General features: G+C 38.0%; 2 protein-coding genes across 2 annotated transcripts in view; one reads left to right on the top strand and one right to left on the bottom strand.

Moving 5' to 3' along the window:
- Positions 1-690: 690 nt before the first annotated feature.
- Positions 691-14454, top strand: LOC121942963 (cyclin-dependent kinase-like 1). Its single transcript, XM_042486294.1, has 10 exons — positions 691-1176; positions 3697-3885; positions 4668-4792; positions 6747-6819; positions 8836-8926; positions 9278-9478; positions 11002-11084; positions 11183-11239; positions 11404-11556; positions 12935-14454. The coding sequence occupies exons 1-10, from the start codon at positions 1150-1152 to the stop codon at positions 13028-13030; spliced, it is 1095 nt and encodes a 364-aa protein (XP_042342228.1). The 5' UTR covers positions 691-1149; the 3' UTR covers positions 13031-14454.
- The window catches only part of LOC121943487, a 22947-nt gene continuing 20916 nt past the window's right edge, over positions 13476-15506 (bottom strand). The window contains 1 exon segment of the mRNA XM_042487009.1: positions 13476-14976. Within this exon segment, the coding sequence (XP_042342943.1) occupies positions 14792-14976 (185 nt within the window). The 3' untranslated portion in view covers positions 13476-14791.

The raw sequence follows: 15506 nt of genomic DNA, 5'->3' as shown, positions 1-15506 counted from the left end.
CAGGCATTTTTGCTAAAATGTTAAAATATAGACCACTTTCGCTTACAAGTTGCATGCACTGCATGTGCCTAAGCGTGTATGTTTATATGAGCTCCTACAAGGCCATGCATGACTGTTCTTGCTGACATGTTTTAAAATGTAATGTATCATATATTTTAATGTAATATATTTATACATTTTGATGCTACTGTGTATTGTCCTAATGCAAGATTTTAAAGCCATGTTGTTTGTACATGATAATTTGGTCATTTTTGGTCTAAATTAGTATTCTAGGGGTTTTTTGAGTTTTTTTTAAACATACATTTTTTAAATTAGTATTCTAGGGGTTTTTTGAGTTTTTTTTAAACATTAATTCAGTAGTATGTTCTAGTCATTGCATCATCAAGTTGATAATTAAGTGCCAACAGAACAAAATACAGACTGAGCATAGAACAGTCATGGAAAATAAACAAGCAAAACAAATGTGTGGATAAATTGTTTGGCCATAATAATCAAACCACTGTAGCATACATAAATTCCCATTTTTTATTCTCCATTAGCCCTCCAAAGTTGATATGCGTTTTACCAACAAAACTATAAAAGACCATCTGTCTTGGGCTTCACGGGCTTACTGATTAAGAAAACTAAGGGTACTGCCTGTTAGGTCCCTGTTACGTGCGTCCGCCTACCTCACGAGCCACCTGTCTCCTTGGTAACCGCGATCGTGTATCCTCGTGCGTATTTTAACTTACGTAGCCAGCGTTGTGAATTAGTGTCCCACAGGCTGTGTTTTTGTTGCTCTTTTCTGCGCAGTTTCCAAGAGGTAAGTTTAACGTCGTAATATCTGTGTTATGAAAATATGAGACATCATTTTAATATGAAAACGGAGTAAAAACGAAGCCTCTGATTGAGTTCTTGGACTGAGCTGAGGGGAAATAAGAAGGTGAGAGGGTTACCAAGGCAGCGACGACGCACAGGACGCAGAGATAGCAGACAGTAGAAGAGACAGAGACACCCAGAGAGAGGAGAGAGACCTGTGAGATCTTCACTGCTGAAGTATTTCCAAACTGTCCTTATGATTTTAAGCCCACAGGGTCTGCGCGTGCACACATGTTGCTTTATTGACTTTTGATGGACTTAAATCCTCCACAGACTCGCTGCTGACTGTCCATGAAGACCCTCTCAGACTCTGGACAGGTGAGTCCGTCTCTCATGCTGGTTTTGATACAAACTGTAGGTAGCCTTTGACACCTGAGCGAACTGGCTTGATTTCTTTCAAAAACATAGGGAGAAGGTGATGAACAACTTAACAAAGAATGGTGAAAATGTGCAAGAAATTTGTGAATAGCTACAAGGGAATCAACTGAAAATAAATAAATAAATAAATAATGCATATATATTTTATGTAACATAGGTTATATTTTTTAAATTATAAATATAGTTTTCTGGACATTTTTCCCTAGTTTTTTAAAATTATTATTATTATTATTTTATATATTATCTAGTTATACCTCAACTAATTTTCAGGTAATTCACCTTTCACGTTTTTTTTCTTTAAGAAATTTGAGGACGTCTTGCCAAGTTTCTGATTATGTTTTTCCCAGGTTTTTGAAACAGACCAATTTTCTCAGATTTCCCTGTTTAAATGCAGATGAAAAGTGTCTGAACACAGCACAGGATATTGATCCAAGTGTTAAAGGGTTAATAAAAAAGTCTGCATGAGCTGTTTTGTCTACAAACAACACGTTTTCTGGACTGTGGAATTCCTGCCGGTAACTTTAGAAAAATAATAGTCTCAGCAACTGTTTGTTATTTGTGAGAGGGGAGGAGGTGGTACAAAACATGACGGGCACTTAAAATATTTTTTTAAGCACTGGGAAGAGAGTTTGTGGTTTTTGATTTGGCAAAGGGGAGGGACATCATACTTTTAACGGTAGAAGGCCTCTTGTGTATTTATTTGAACAACTTCATAACCTGCAACTGGTTTGAAAGGCATGTTTTCTTTAAAATATGTAAAATACTTATCACAGCCAGAGAGTTTGAAACCATAAATTATCGAGACAATGTGGCTCAGTGGAAGTAAACCATTTTCATATATTTTGGGACCGTCCCAAACTGAACTTGTACTGGAAGGGCATTCACAAAACCCTGAACACAGTGTTTAGGACTCAAATACCTCTGAACTTGATGACTCTCTGGGTCATCTTGTATTTCTGAAACAGAGGAGGGCTACAAAGCTGCTGCAGGCCATTTTGGTGGCAAGTAAAAAAATCACCACGATCACTAGAAAGTGGCTAAACACAGCACTTTGGAAGACTGATATGGAATAATTTTAGAAATGTTTAAAATGTAAAAGCCGACCCTCTCTTTGAGGATTCAAAGGAATAAATTCTATCAAATCTAGAATAAATTAATCAAATTTATAACCTTACTACAAGTGGACTTTGTATGATACCTCTACTGTTTCAACTTCCTCTCCTGTTTTTTCTTAGATCTATATATGTATATGTAAGTAGTAAGCATATGTGGATATGGAAGTATTATATGTTTGCTTTTTCTTTTAACAAAAACAATGAGGAAAAAAAACACAAGTAGAGGAAAGAAAAGAAATGCAATTGTCCTGTAAATTGTACTATATCTGCACTATACAGGCAGTATAATTTTAAGTACTGGGGGGGAAAAAAGCTGTATTTTTGAAGATGAGGTTGTAATAGTCACCAAATTTATCTAATTTTCAAATTTCTGAAGGTCCTTATTTAACCAGTTTTATTTTAAGCACATAAAAATCTAATTGAGATTTAAAATCTTTTTTCAAGAGTGACCTGGCCAAGAGGGTAGCATACACATTGTTACAATAAACACAAGCAGAAGAGAACAACTGTTGCGCAACAAATGAGCATGCCCAGCATCCAGTTTAAATGCAACACAAAATATAGGAAATCAAATCTAAGCTTAAAATAGTGATATTTTATCAAAACCACTTTATTCTACATGTTGTATTTAACTTGCCATCTAAAAGAAACTGTTTGCACCTGATCATGTAAAAAAAAAAGATTTTAAAAAAGAAGAAAGAAATCATTAAATTCTGCGCTTTTTTAAATTTCTATTTCAACTTTTAACTTTTCAGTCAGCAATGGGTACATTTTATAAATCTAATAATGACAGCTGCACTAATATTCAGGCCACTGCTGCCATTGTTGTGTATGATTTATTTAGGAATATTACACATGTAGCTAATGCCGACTGTGTGCGCTGTACTTATTAAATTTTGTTGCTTTTTATGTGTGGCTGTCATACACCCATGTTCTGCTGAAGTGAACACGGGTGGTGTGATGATACATTTTTAAGGGGGATTTTATTTTTACAAAAGAAAGAAAGAAAGAAAGAAAGTGGTTTATTTTGGTGATAACTCCCTCTGCGCCGTTTGCTCATTGGCTCCATGCCTACATTTGGTGGGAATATGCAAAATATGGTTAATTATAGTGCGGGAGGGGTCATGCATTTTCAGTCACGTAGGGAGGCTCAGAGAAAATATTTGTAGTTTTCGAAGGGTCAAGATGAAAAATAAATTTATAAAGTTTATAAAGTTTAAATAAAGTCACACTCCAACCACCTCCTTTGTCTGATAAAGTACCATCCCTAAAATTGTAACCCCCACATTTTTATTTGGGGGATTATAAGGCTTTGATGAAGTGCTGAGTTTGTGTTCTTTGACAGGTGACATCTACAAACTGCCCGATGGAGAAATATGAAAAGCTGGCCAAAATTGGCGAGGGCTCCTACGGCGTGGTGTTCAAGTGCAGACACAGAGACACCAGCCAGATAGTCGCCATCAAGAAGTTTGTGGAATCTGAAGATGACCCCGTCATTAAGAAGATTGCATTGCGAGAAATACGTATGCTGAAGGTGAGAAGAGATTAGTATCAGCCTATAGTATCAAGTTTGGGCACATCTAACACCACGGGCAGAGTAGAGACGTGCACACACAGTTACACATGCACTTGTTCAGCTATATGATTTACTTTTTTTTTTTTACCAGAAACAGCCCAGAGATCATCCTCTCCAAACCCACCAGACTCCACCTTAAAAAACACGGCAATTTTAGGGTGTATAGAGACAGCATATTTTCACATCTAACTGTGTGAATTAAAGTTTATTTAAAACAAACCAGAGTTGGTGATTGTTGGAACAGTGAAAAGATGAACCAAGACAGCTGTTGTAAGTATAATTTGGTTTTGGCTGACTTTGAAAGAAGTGTGTTTTTATGATGATAAAATTACTGTACATTTAAATGCAGTTTGGTGGGTTTGGTGATATCAGGGCCGTTTTCTAGTTAAACAAAACAACAACAAGGTCTGTCTTTAAGGAGCCTTTCCATTATATTGTCAGAAATTTATAATAACAATCTGAGCCTGTCAGTTGCAAAAACAAGTAATTTTAAGTGGATGAAAATTGATGGTGCGAACATGCCCTGAGTGGTTTCATTGCAGCCTCTCAGCTGCCAGCTGCAGTGATCTCTCTCATCACTGGACCAATTTCAAAACATGTAAATCCCATTAGTCAGACACGAAAACATGGAATAATAGGGTCCAGGTTGAAAATACTGAAGTTTAATTTTAAAGATTTTGCAGAACATTTTGTACTGTTAGTGCACTGACCTGTGTCCATGTCCTCCGTTGGTCCTGCAGCAGCTGAAACATGTGAATCTGGTCAACCTGCTGGAGGTCTTCAGGAGGAAAAGACGGCTCCACTTGGTGTTTGAGTTTTGTGAGCAGACGGTCCTCAATGAGCTGGACAAACACCCCGAGGGTAGGTCACGGGAAACACAGCCATGTCATGTCTGTGAGCTGTTCTGAGTTAGATCAGGGAGTCATGGAAGACACTGAAGGGACACATACTGAGACAGTTAAAATACTCATTTACTGAAGGCTTTAAGTATATTTGTTATTTATACTGCAGTACCTCTTTAATAATCCATGACAAAAGTGCAGTGATTTAAAATACTGTACTTGAGTACAATTTTCAAGTACTTCTTCTTTAGTCAAGCACTTCCTATTTATGCTACTTAACACCTGACTACATCCTAGTCAGAAATATTGTACTTTTCACACCACTGCCTTTGTTTGATGGTATAAGGTATGAGTTACTTTGCAGATTCAGGTTTCACACACACAAAACATATAGCCAGTTTGTAAAATATGAAACATTTTTTTCCAAGATGGTTTCTGTCACTAAAGGTAGTTCTCATCACCCTTTTGTTCAAGTGATCGCTTTTATGATAAGTTCGGTTTTAATGAATTATTCAGTTCTACAAAGAGTGGATTTTCTGCCATGATTGACAGCTATGTCAGCCAATCGATGCGCTTACATTCAATTCAATTCAATTTGTGCGTACCTAAAACCAAATACAAAGTCAACAAAGCAATGATATTGGATTGGATATTGAATAAAAGTTAGAAGCAACATGAATAATGAAAAAAAAAAAGAAACAAAAACCAGAGGAAAAACAAACAAACAGCAATGAAACATTTGATGTAAGTTTGCAGGATGAGTCTGGTTTGGCGTTATTAGTTCTTTCTGCTCATGCCTATGCACACACACTTTTTTTTAAAACCCTTTTTCCTCATTTCCTTTGTTTACATTTATATCTGTTTTGTTGTCTGTCTTACAAGCAGTCAATGGACTGGATAAAAATTAGATTTTGATTATACTGTACCAGTCGTGTGAGAGTTTAGACAGATGTGTTGATAGTTTTGCTGTTGTTAAAGGTGGTCCGCATTTATTTCAGTTTATGAAGAAATCCATGTTTGGATTCTTTGGTCATGGTGGAGGCTTGCAAAAGAACAGTTTTTCTTTCAAAATTTTACGTGGTGTGCCTGGTTGCTCAGTGGATAAAGCCGCGCCCCATGTACACAGGCTTTATCCTTGCCACCGTGGCCACGGGTTAGAATCTGGCCTCAGCCCTTTGCTGTATGTCTCCCCCTTTTTCTCTCCCCCTTTCACGCTCACACTGTCAATCAAAGGCAATAAAAGCCCCCAAAAATAATCTTAAAAAAAAAAAAAAAAAAAAAATCTACGTAACATGGGGTGAGTAGCTGATAAACAAATGGTCATTTTGGAGATGATCCTTCAACTAAAGGATCCGAATACTTCTTCCATCATTGCAAAGTGGTCCTCCCTTTCAAAGAATTATCTGTTTGGCACACAGCTGAACATACAACTCAGTGTGTGTACATTTATTTGTTCAGAGTGGTGCTCTGGAGAGAAGGGCAGCAGGAAGGAACAGGGTGAATTACAGAGACCAAGTTGAGACTGTTGCCAAGAGATTTCAAAGACATGGTGTTGGCAGAGCAGTGAGGGAGGAGCAGCCAGGGCTAAAGCAAAATATTACTTAAGCATTTAGAGGAAAGCGCTCTTCTTTTCACTCCATGTTTTAAGGAACTCCTCATGCAATCTAAGGTCACAAGATAAGGTTTAGCTTCTGTCATGTGAGGTCACACAGCCAGCTCAGGCCACAGCGGTTAGCTGCTGTCGGACCATTTTATCCTTTTTCCCACAAGGCTGTGCAGCAGAAACTCTAGCTGCTCCTGAAAACAAAGGCGCTGTTGCTGTTAGAGACGGGCCTAAGGTTACCCGGGTGAGAGCTGTGTAAAGCACAACTTCTTTTTTTTTTTTTTTTTTAATAATAGACAAGGAAAACATGACGAGTAAATAGGTTTGTTTTGTTTACAACGATCAATGTTTCCTTGTCCTGTCGTCCTCTGCAGGGTACCAGAGGCTCAGCTGAAAAGTATAGTGTGGCAGACTCTGCAGGCTGTCAACTTCTGCCACAAGCACAATGTCAGTATATTTTTAATCTGGTACTTACTTTTTTTCTGTTATTTTTGTGCATTTATTCTTTGATTTTCTTCTTGTCTTAAATGATACATTTTGAGCATTTCAAGCCTGCCTTAGAACAATAATTTTACCCCATATGTAAAGTGCACTGAAATTACTGGGCTCTGTAATGATTTCCTCCTCTCCATACTGGCCATGCAGTGATCCATTTCTTATGTGACAACACTACAAAAATAGAGGACAAAATCCACAGCTTCATATAATGTAAGCTTCTGATTTAAAGGTCTAGTGTGTAGAATTTAGTGGCATCTAGTGGTGAAGTTGCACATTGTGACCAACTGAAAATTCTCCTGTGTGCCAAGTGCGTAAGAAAACTATGGTGGACAACATGAAAAAAACGCAAATGGCCCTATCTAGAGCCAGTGTTTGGTTTGTGCATTCTGGGCTACTGTAGAAACATGACAGTGCAACATGATGACACAAGGAAAAATGGAGCATGCTCAAAACCGCAACTGAAAAAAATTTTCAGGTGCATGACACAAAAAGCAATGTACGAAAAAACTGTCCATCAGCACACATAAATGTCCTTTTTAGACGCTATTAATCCTGGGCCTGTGGCAGCAACACGACAAACGTGTTTCAACCAACAGTCTTCGACGCTGATGAAGACTGTTGGTCTTCAGAAAAAAAAAAAATTATCTGCTGTCCAAAAAGCTCACCTCAACCTGCAAACAAGGTCTATTTTAACTCTATTGTGAATATTTGATTCATGGAGGTTTTCCTCGAGCCAAGGAAAGTGCGTTAAAAAAAAAAAAAAAATCAGTGTTGTCATCACAATGTAAAGTCTATGTGCCAAGCGGTAGACACACAACTATGCTATAGTCACAGGGCCACATACTGCGGAAGTAAACCTGAAAGCTATAAACTCATTTTGCGTGCGCACTAGGTAAACAGCACTATTGGACTGAATAGGCGCCATCTTGGTTTCTGGTAAAGAGAAAAACAATTATATTTTTGACAATACATTCCCCTAAATCCTACACACTGAGCCTTTAATAATGATTTTGTTTTAGAGAATGAAGACTGAATTTTGTCCACAATATTTTATTTTGTAGTTGGAAGGGATGAATAACTACAGCAACAAATAACCCTCTCAAAGGAGTGGCATATGTTATTTGATTGTATTAAGATGGACTTGAAAAAAAAAGCCCTCCTGTTGACTATTTTAGTTTATCAAACATTTTATATATGGTTTTGTTGCTCTAATATTCTGCTTAACTTTATTTTTACATTTTAATGTAATGACATAAGCACTTTTTAACTGTGTCATTATTATTATTATTATTATTATTATTATTATTATTATTATTATTATTATATTAGTTAAATATGCAGCCCCTTAAGTCCCAAGCGGTAATATTTTATCTTACTGTGAGACATAACTGACTAAATTGTGCAAACAAGTTAAGATTTGCTCCCACAAGATTATAAATGAAATATCACCTCACCTCACCTCTCGGGAATCAGCACCACTCAGAGATGTCTTGGTACAACATTTACATTTTAGAGTGGTTCATTTGTTGACTGTGACTGCTCACAGCATTGCTTGAAATATGCTTTCCCATGACTATAGTTTCCAGAATCTGACAAAACTCATAGCAGTTTTCAGTGCAAAATACTTGTGTGAAAAACTTGTGAGAATCAACTACAGCTGTCCACCAGGGACCTGTATGTAGTAGTTTGGATAATGAGCTTGAGGTGTGTTGAATTCAGCATGATTCCAGATCACAATGAGCAAATGCTAACTTTGTTTATGCTTCAGTTCCCCAACAGGTCATTAAAGTCTCAGTGACTCCAATGCAGTGTTCAATTTCAATTTTCAAACGGGTGCAGGTTCCTGATCTCTTGCTTTTGTTTGTCCAGTCCTAATCTGTCAACCTAATATAATCCTCTTTCTCTGTCGTTGAGAGAGCGTATATCATGTTGCCAAATCCTTGATGCCGAGCGTTTCTGTTGCAGTGCATCCACCGTGATGTAAAGCCAGAGAACATCCTCCTCACCAAAACTGGAGTCATCAAGCTCTGTGACTTCGGCTTCGCCCGCATTCTGAGTAGGTCATCAAGAGAGCCGCTGCATTTACGTGCGTTTAGCGTTAATCCACCTCTAATGACTTATTCAACATGGAACCTGAATCAACTGCTGCTCCTCACTTTCAATGTTTGAATGAATGCATAGGAGGAGCATTCAGCCAGTCAGTGCTCCTCTGTGTCGTGTGTCTCTGTTTACCCTGCCTGCTTTAGGTTTCAGTGTTGTGTTTCCATACATTAACATGTAGTCATTCAGCAGGCCTTGTAATCCCTTCCCCTACCATGTACACGTTATTTAGTGTTCATTATTCAGCATCTAAGTGCATCTATGTCCGTACAAGTTATCGCTATCTGCTCATGTGTCAAACACGCAGCTGGACCGGAGGACGACTACACAGACTACGTAGCGACCCGCTGGTACCGTGCTCCCGAACTGCTGGTCGGGGACACTCAGTACGGGCCCCCTGTGGACGTGTGGGCCCTTGGATGCGTCTTCGCTGAGCTTCTTCACGGAAATCCACTCTGGCCCGGGAAGTCTGACGTTGACCAGCTCTACCTCATCCGAAAAACCCTAGGTACACTGATAACCAACAGGAATAATCAACCTGTGGACACAAAAACTCACACACAAACTGCATATGACATTTCTTACTTGATAGTTTCCACAATGGATTAAATTAATGCTACCACACCACAAACTGTACCAGTCAGCTGAAAAACAGACTAAGATCGACCTTTTGAAGCAGTCTTGATCCAGTTTATTGGTTGCTTGAAAGCTTTCAGTCAAGTCGAACTGAACTGAGCGAACTGAAACAAAACGGGCAGTTAGTGTGAACAGGTCAGTGTGACAGCACCCTTAGGGCCAACATACCCCTCGTTTTTTGTGTCCTGAAATCTATAGTTTTGACTCGGCTCATGGGCTGTCTGCTGACAGATTTCAAACCCGACAAACATACCAGCTTGTTTGGAAAGTTTCTTATATCTTATATCAGGAACCAATTCATTGAAATGCATTTGTGAACTCGTGCACTTGCTTAATTGTAAATGAGCCTACATTTGCATGGCACTTCTGTAGTCGTTGGACAACTCAGAACACTTTGACACTGCATGGCACATTTACCCATTCACAAACCCAATCATACGCTGCTGGCCAAGGCTCCCATACGAGGTGCCACCTGCTTCTCAGTTTATAGACATTCACACACAATCATTGCCATCTGGAGCAATTCGGGGTTCAGTATCTTGTGCATGGATAGTTTGACATGCAAACTGGAGAAGCATGGGGATCAAACCACCAACCCTCTGATTAGGGGACCTTTTCTGCGCCATAGCCGCCCTGAATCTGTCTTCAATTTAGATCAACGTAGTTAGTTTTTCATTGTTTTTCAATAGTTTCCATACAGGTGAGTCATGCTGGACATTCAGGATTTACATAAAATCACTTAGATTCAACTTTCTGCAAATGTGGAGCGGATGCCTGTCTCTCCAAACACGGCATTAAGCTGCCAGAATGTCTTGCATGGCTGCTTACATAGACAATTAATGGGAGGTGTGGAAATGACAGATCCTTTGGATACATGCCGTGAGATAAACAAATTTAAACTTCTGGAATGCAGCAACATGCACTACATCATGTGACAAGGAACAACCAATCACAACCAGTAGTTATCTTCCGTAAATGTCAGTCTATAATAACTATGGAGAAGGAGTTGATCATTTTAGTGCAGAACTACCCAGAGCTTTATATCTGTCCCATCACAGATGACATAATTTTAGGCCTAATATACACTTAAAAAAAAAAAAAGCACTGAACTCCTCATGTTTTCTAGGTGGTTACACACATGATATGTCATAGCCCAGAAGAAACACATAGAAACTTGGCCTCTCTTACATAATCTTCGCTCTTGTTGGTTTGTTGAATCAGTATAGAAAGCAGGCTGTTCTTTTTCATTTTTAAGGAGATAACGTCAAGGATGCTTTTGATCTTAATTACACATTTTTGTTTCTATTTACCAAAATGGCCACTACTACTACACACACACACTGATTGAAGTTTTTGTACTATATTAAGATTTGATAATCTTCTTCCTGACCTCAGGTGACCTGATCCCTCGTCACCAGCAGGTCTTCCGCTCCAACGTTTTCTTCAGTGGAGTCAGTATTCCTGAACCCGACACCACGGTACGAGTCCTGTTAGCACTGAGAATACCCATGTTCTTAATAATGAGGAGATGAAGTGTGGTTAATGTTACTATTTATCATTTATTTTTTGAATCTAGGAGCCTTTGGAGAAGCGCTTCCATGGTGTGTCTCAGCAGGCCCTCCAAGTTATGAAGGTATGTTTATATGATTTTAGCTTATCACGGATGTATCAGTGCTAGTGTACTGTCAAATGTTGGCTGATAAGTAACAGTACAGAAGAAGCTTGTCCATCAGACAGTGAGAACTCAAAGCAAAGTCAATATTCTGGTATGACAAAATGCCAAATTTGTATGAGCAGTCGTGCCTGGTGATGGACCCGTCTCTGCGGCTGTCCTGTGAAGAGATACTGGAGCTGCCGTACTTCCAGGAGGAAGGAGGAGCCAACTGGGGCCGTGAGGGCGAGCGCCCAGGAAGACGACATGACAAAGGCTCCCGACGCAGACAGCCAGGGGTTAGTATGAAACAACGCCTGCTTAACAGCGCGAGAAATCCTCCCATAACACCAAACGTGCAGAGTGTGCACCCTGCTACAGCTATCTGTCTTTTGGTTGGGGCTTTAGCAGAAAGACAGTATTTCTCACTGACACTTCACTAAGGCCACATCCACCATAAATGCATATTAACACACCTGAAAACACGTATCAGATGACCCTTTGCATACACTGGGCATGCACATACCAACATGAACAGGAAGCAGTTGGTTGCTTAGTTACAGCAAACACTTGTAGGGAGATGGCGAAAAGTAAGACTGGTGAGGAGGTGGAACTGTTATTGAAAGTGACATGAAAACAAGGCTGTCAATGCAAAAGAAAACAGAAAAGGAGTCATTACAAAGAAAAATCGGCAACGTATTAGAGCGTTATCCACAAGAAGGATAAAATAACTAAAGTTATGCAGATCGAGCCATAATATTTTGGCTTGACAAGCTGTGACGTATAAGTAAGGGTATTTTTTTCAGACCGATACTGATTATTAGTAGTCAGTGAGACCAATAACTGATATTTGGAACCAATATGCATTTACAATAAAAATGAAAATATTTCTGTCAATATTTAGAATTTAAAATATACCAAACTCCAACACAAGACTTTGTTTAAATGCATTTAGCAAATGTTTAATCAAAATTAAAATCGTTCAACATCATACACAGCTCTTTTACAAGTTCTTTTTTTTTTTTATCCCAAGAAAATTTGAATACAAAATGAAAAAATAAAAATAGCTCCTTGAGGTTGAAGTTCCTCCCATGCGGACATTTCCTCCGCACTTTTAAATTAATTTATTTTATTTGCAATCATTAAAACAAAATGCAGATACAGATAATTGGAAAAATGCCAAATATTGGCCCCAATATTCGTCTAGGCCAATAATCTGTCGACCAAAAGCCTGCGTTTTCACTGGTCCAGTCTAAAACGCAACCCCAAGGTATTCAAACTAAAACAGGGTCAGTAGCATTTTTAAAGAAAGTAGTATGGATGCTGGGCGTAAATGTGGCAATGGTTATGCATTTTGAAAACAAAAACACATTAGTGTGGATGTATCTTAAGACGGACACTCCACCCAAAATGTTTTCAGAATGAAAGATTCACCTCTGTGGATTAGTTTCTGAATCCATCTGCTTAGTATGTTCCAAAAACTGAAAATATGATGCAATGCTTTCATTTATAAAACACTACTACGAACTAAACATTTGAACTTGCATGAGTTTAAACAGACCTCTCAAAGAGGAAACTACCCTTTTTTAACAGCCACCTCTTAAGAGGAGAATCAAAAAAAAAAATTACAGCTTGACATCCTGATATCATGTCAACATTTTCTCTCCCTCTCTCCAGGCTCAGTACCTGCCTCAGCTACCAAACAGCAACATCTCACCAGCTCCAGATGTTAAGAGACAGGTGAAGCATAAATATCACCTGCCCAACATTTAGCAAACCAACACGTTTATGTCTGAACTGAGGACCATGAACCTGTGTGATGCTTTTTGCAATCATATGAATACACTTCAGTTTGAGGACGCATATATTGTTGGTGTGACAATGAAGAAGTGCATTTTACTTCTATGATCACTCTCACTTGTCGTGTTTGTTGATTTAATCACTTTATATTCTTTACACGACAAACAATTGTAAAAGCATTTACAGTTGCAGGCTAGGCAACATGCTAACAGTTCTTTAGGAGGAGAATAGAGCGAGACATGAGTACTGCACTTTCATATATCTATAAGATTATTAAATAGGTCATAAAAGTCAGCAGAGTGCCATCATCACTTGGATAAAAGTACTACAAGTTTCTAGTTTTCTGATCTGCGTGCAGGCTCATATCATACATTCAAAATATGTACTACATTGTAGAATTAATCAGTTTAACAAGATGGTCTGTAAAGAATAATTTTTATTTCATTTCTGCATATATTTTATAGCAGCAAAAGGTGTTTAACCCTTTGAAACCTGAGCATTGGCTTTATTTCTTCTCCAATTTCACAAAAAAATGAGCTGAACTTTATTTGAGGCTGATCAGTCACTTTAATTGATAGCAGGTGTGTACGGCCTACTATTTCACATGCATTTGAATATGATTATTATGGTTAATTCTGAACACAGCCACATCCCCAATTATAAGAGTTTGTGAACACTTATGCAGCTATATTATTTTATTTATTTATTTTTTTATCACCCGAAAGGATCTGTTTGTTTTCCAATTGCATTGTGCAGGTTATAGGTCATATTAATAGGTGGAAAAAGTTCTGACATGATTCATCTCAGCTTCAAAACGATCGACTGACAAAAACAGTATTTTTACCTCACAGAACACAGGAGCAGCTGGTCCTCCGCTGCCTCAATTACTGTTTGTGTTATTATCTGTTTGGTGAATCTGATGCAAACTTTCTAAAGCCACACAACAACACAAAACAAACTGGCTCCTATGTTCAGCAACGTTAAAGTACTTATTTTTTCATTGAGTCTGGCTTTGAACAGAGCGAGATAAGCTTCAGTTTGTGGTTGGATATTGCTTTCTGATGGCAAGACAAAGCACTGAAAATATTCTAAATATAGTGTACACTGTATATAACAGACTTTTTAGCCAGTACTTTTTTAAAGAAGTGTAAATATGTTTTGCGGCTGCCCCCCATTTACAACAGTGCATTGTTTGGTTTGCATGTCAGAGCACCTGCATGTATCTTCAAACTGGAGGCTGACAGACATCTAGATAACACAATGGGACTATGGATAAGTGCCTCTCACCTAAATAGTTCGTAATCTGGGGTTCATCTACAGTTGGTCACAAGATAATTGATGGAATTTGGACAAAACGTTCAGTATTTCTGGTTTATCAGTAAAATACATTATTTTTTTAACGTGTTCCACAAGTATTTAATGTAAGCCCTCTGTTGTAATAATCTCAGCAAGAGTCCAGGAAATTAAATTTACAAATACAAAATCCTTTTTGTTTTTTGTTTTGGCACAACATGAACCGTTAAATCTAAACTGTGTGTACTGTGGGAATTAAATCTATAGACCACTGAACTGAGCATTTATGATTGATAGAAATATCTCTAAAAGCAAGCTGGGTACATGACAAACTTTAGAGTCAGTGTGTCTGATCTGCGCATCAAATTTGTTCCCTTGGTAAAAAATGATCAACTTTTCAGCAGTTGAAAGCCAGAGGAAAGATTGTGATGTAAAATATGATTACCACCGGGGTGTTGCAATGATGTTGTACCTGCGAGGGACATTGGCGAAGCTGCTGTATTCCGGGCTGAGATCCACACTGTCAGGTCCTCCGGGGCACGAGAAGGTAAAATGCTGAAGAAGTGACACCATGAAGAGGAAAATCTCCATGTGAGCAAGCGACTCTCCGACACAAGATCTCTTTCCTGACAAACAAACCAGTGAGAAAGCAATAAGCACCAAAACAAGAAATGATAAAAAATTAGCAAAGAAATTGTTAAAAAGTTACTTTTTTTTTTTTTTTTTTTTTTTTACAATAAATTAGTAAAAATAAATAAATAAAAATAGGGGGGAAAAATGGGAAATTACCTGAAATAAATGTAGGTAGAATTAATAAATATATTTATTTCTATACCCTAATTTTAAATTTTAAATTATAATGATCATTTATATAGTTTTCTTGATGTTTTTCCTAGTTATTCATTAATGCTCACGATTCTCTCTCTCTCTCTCTCTCTCTCTATATATATATATATATATATATACACACACACACACACACACACACACACACACACACACACACACACATATATGATTTTTCTTCTTCGAAAGATAAATTTTTAGGTCATTTTCTTGTCACCTTTAACTTTTTTTTTGCAATTTGTGGATCACTGAATGTTAAGTTGCTGGTTGCCTTTTTCCCCCCCATATTTTTTAAAAGAAAGTAATTTGC

Source organism: Plectropomus leopardus, chromosome 5, assembly GCF_008729295.1.
Source record: "Plectropomus leopardus isolate mb chromosome 5, YSFRI_Pleo_2.0, whole genome shotgun sequence".
Classification (NCBI taxonomy): domain Eukaryota; kingdom Metazoa; phylum Chordata; class Actinopteri; order Perciformes; family Serranidae; genus Plectropomus; species Plectropomus leopardus.
The sequence above is the reverse complement of the archived record's forward strand: the minus strand, read 5'-3'. Positions and strand labels throughout refer to the sequence as shown.

Excerpts from the sequence above, each read along its gene's own strand:
- LOC121942963 (XM_042486294.1), top strand. The coding sequence starts at position 1,150 with ATGAAGACCCTCTCAGACTCTGGACAG. Across the intron at positions 3,886-4,667 it reads GAGAAATACGTATGCTGAAG|CAGCTGAAACATGTGAATCT; the intron begins GTGAGAAGAGAT and ends TTGGTCCTGCAG. Across the intron at positions 6,820-8,835 it reads ACTTCTGCCACAAGCACAAT|TGCATCCACCGTGATGTAAA; the intron begins GTCAGTATATTT and ends TTTCTGTTGCAG.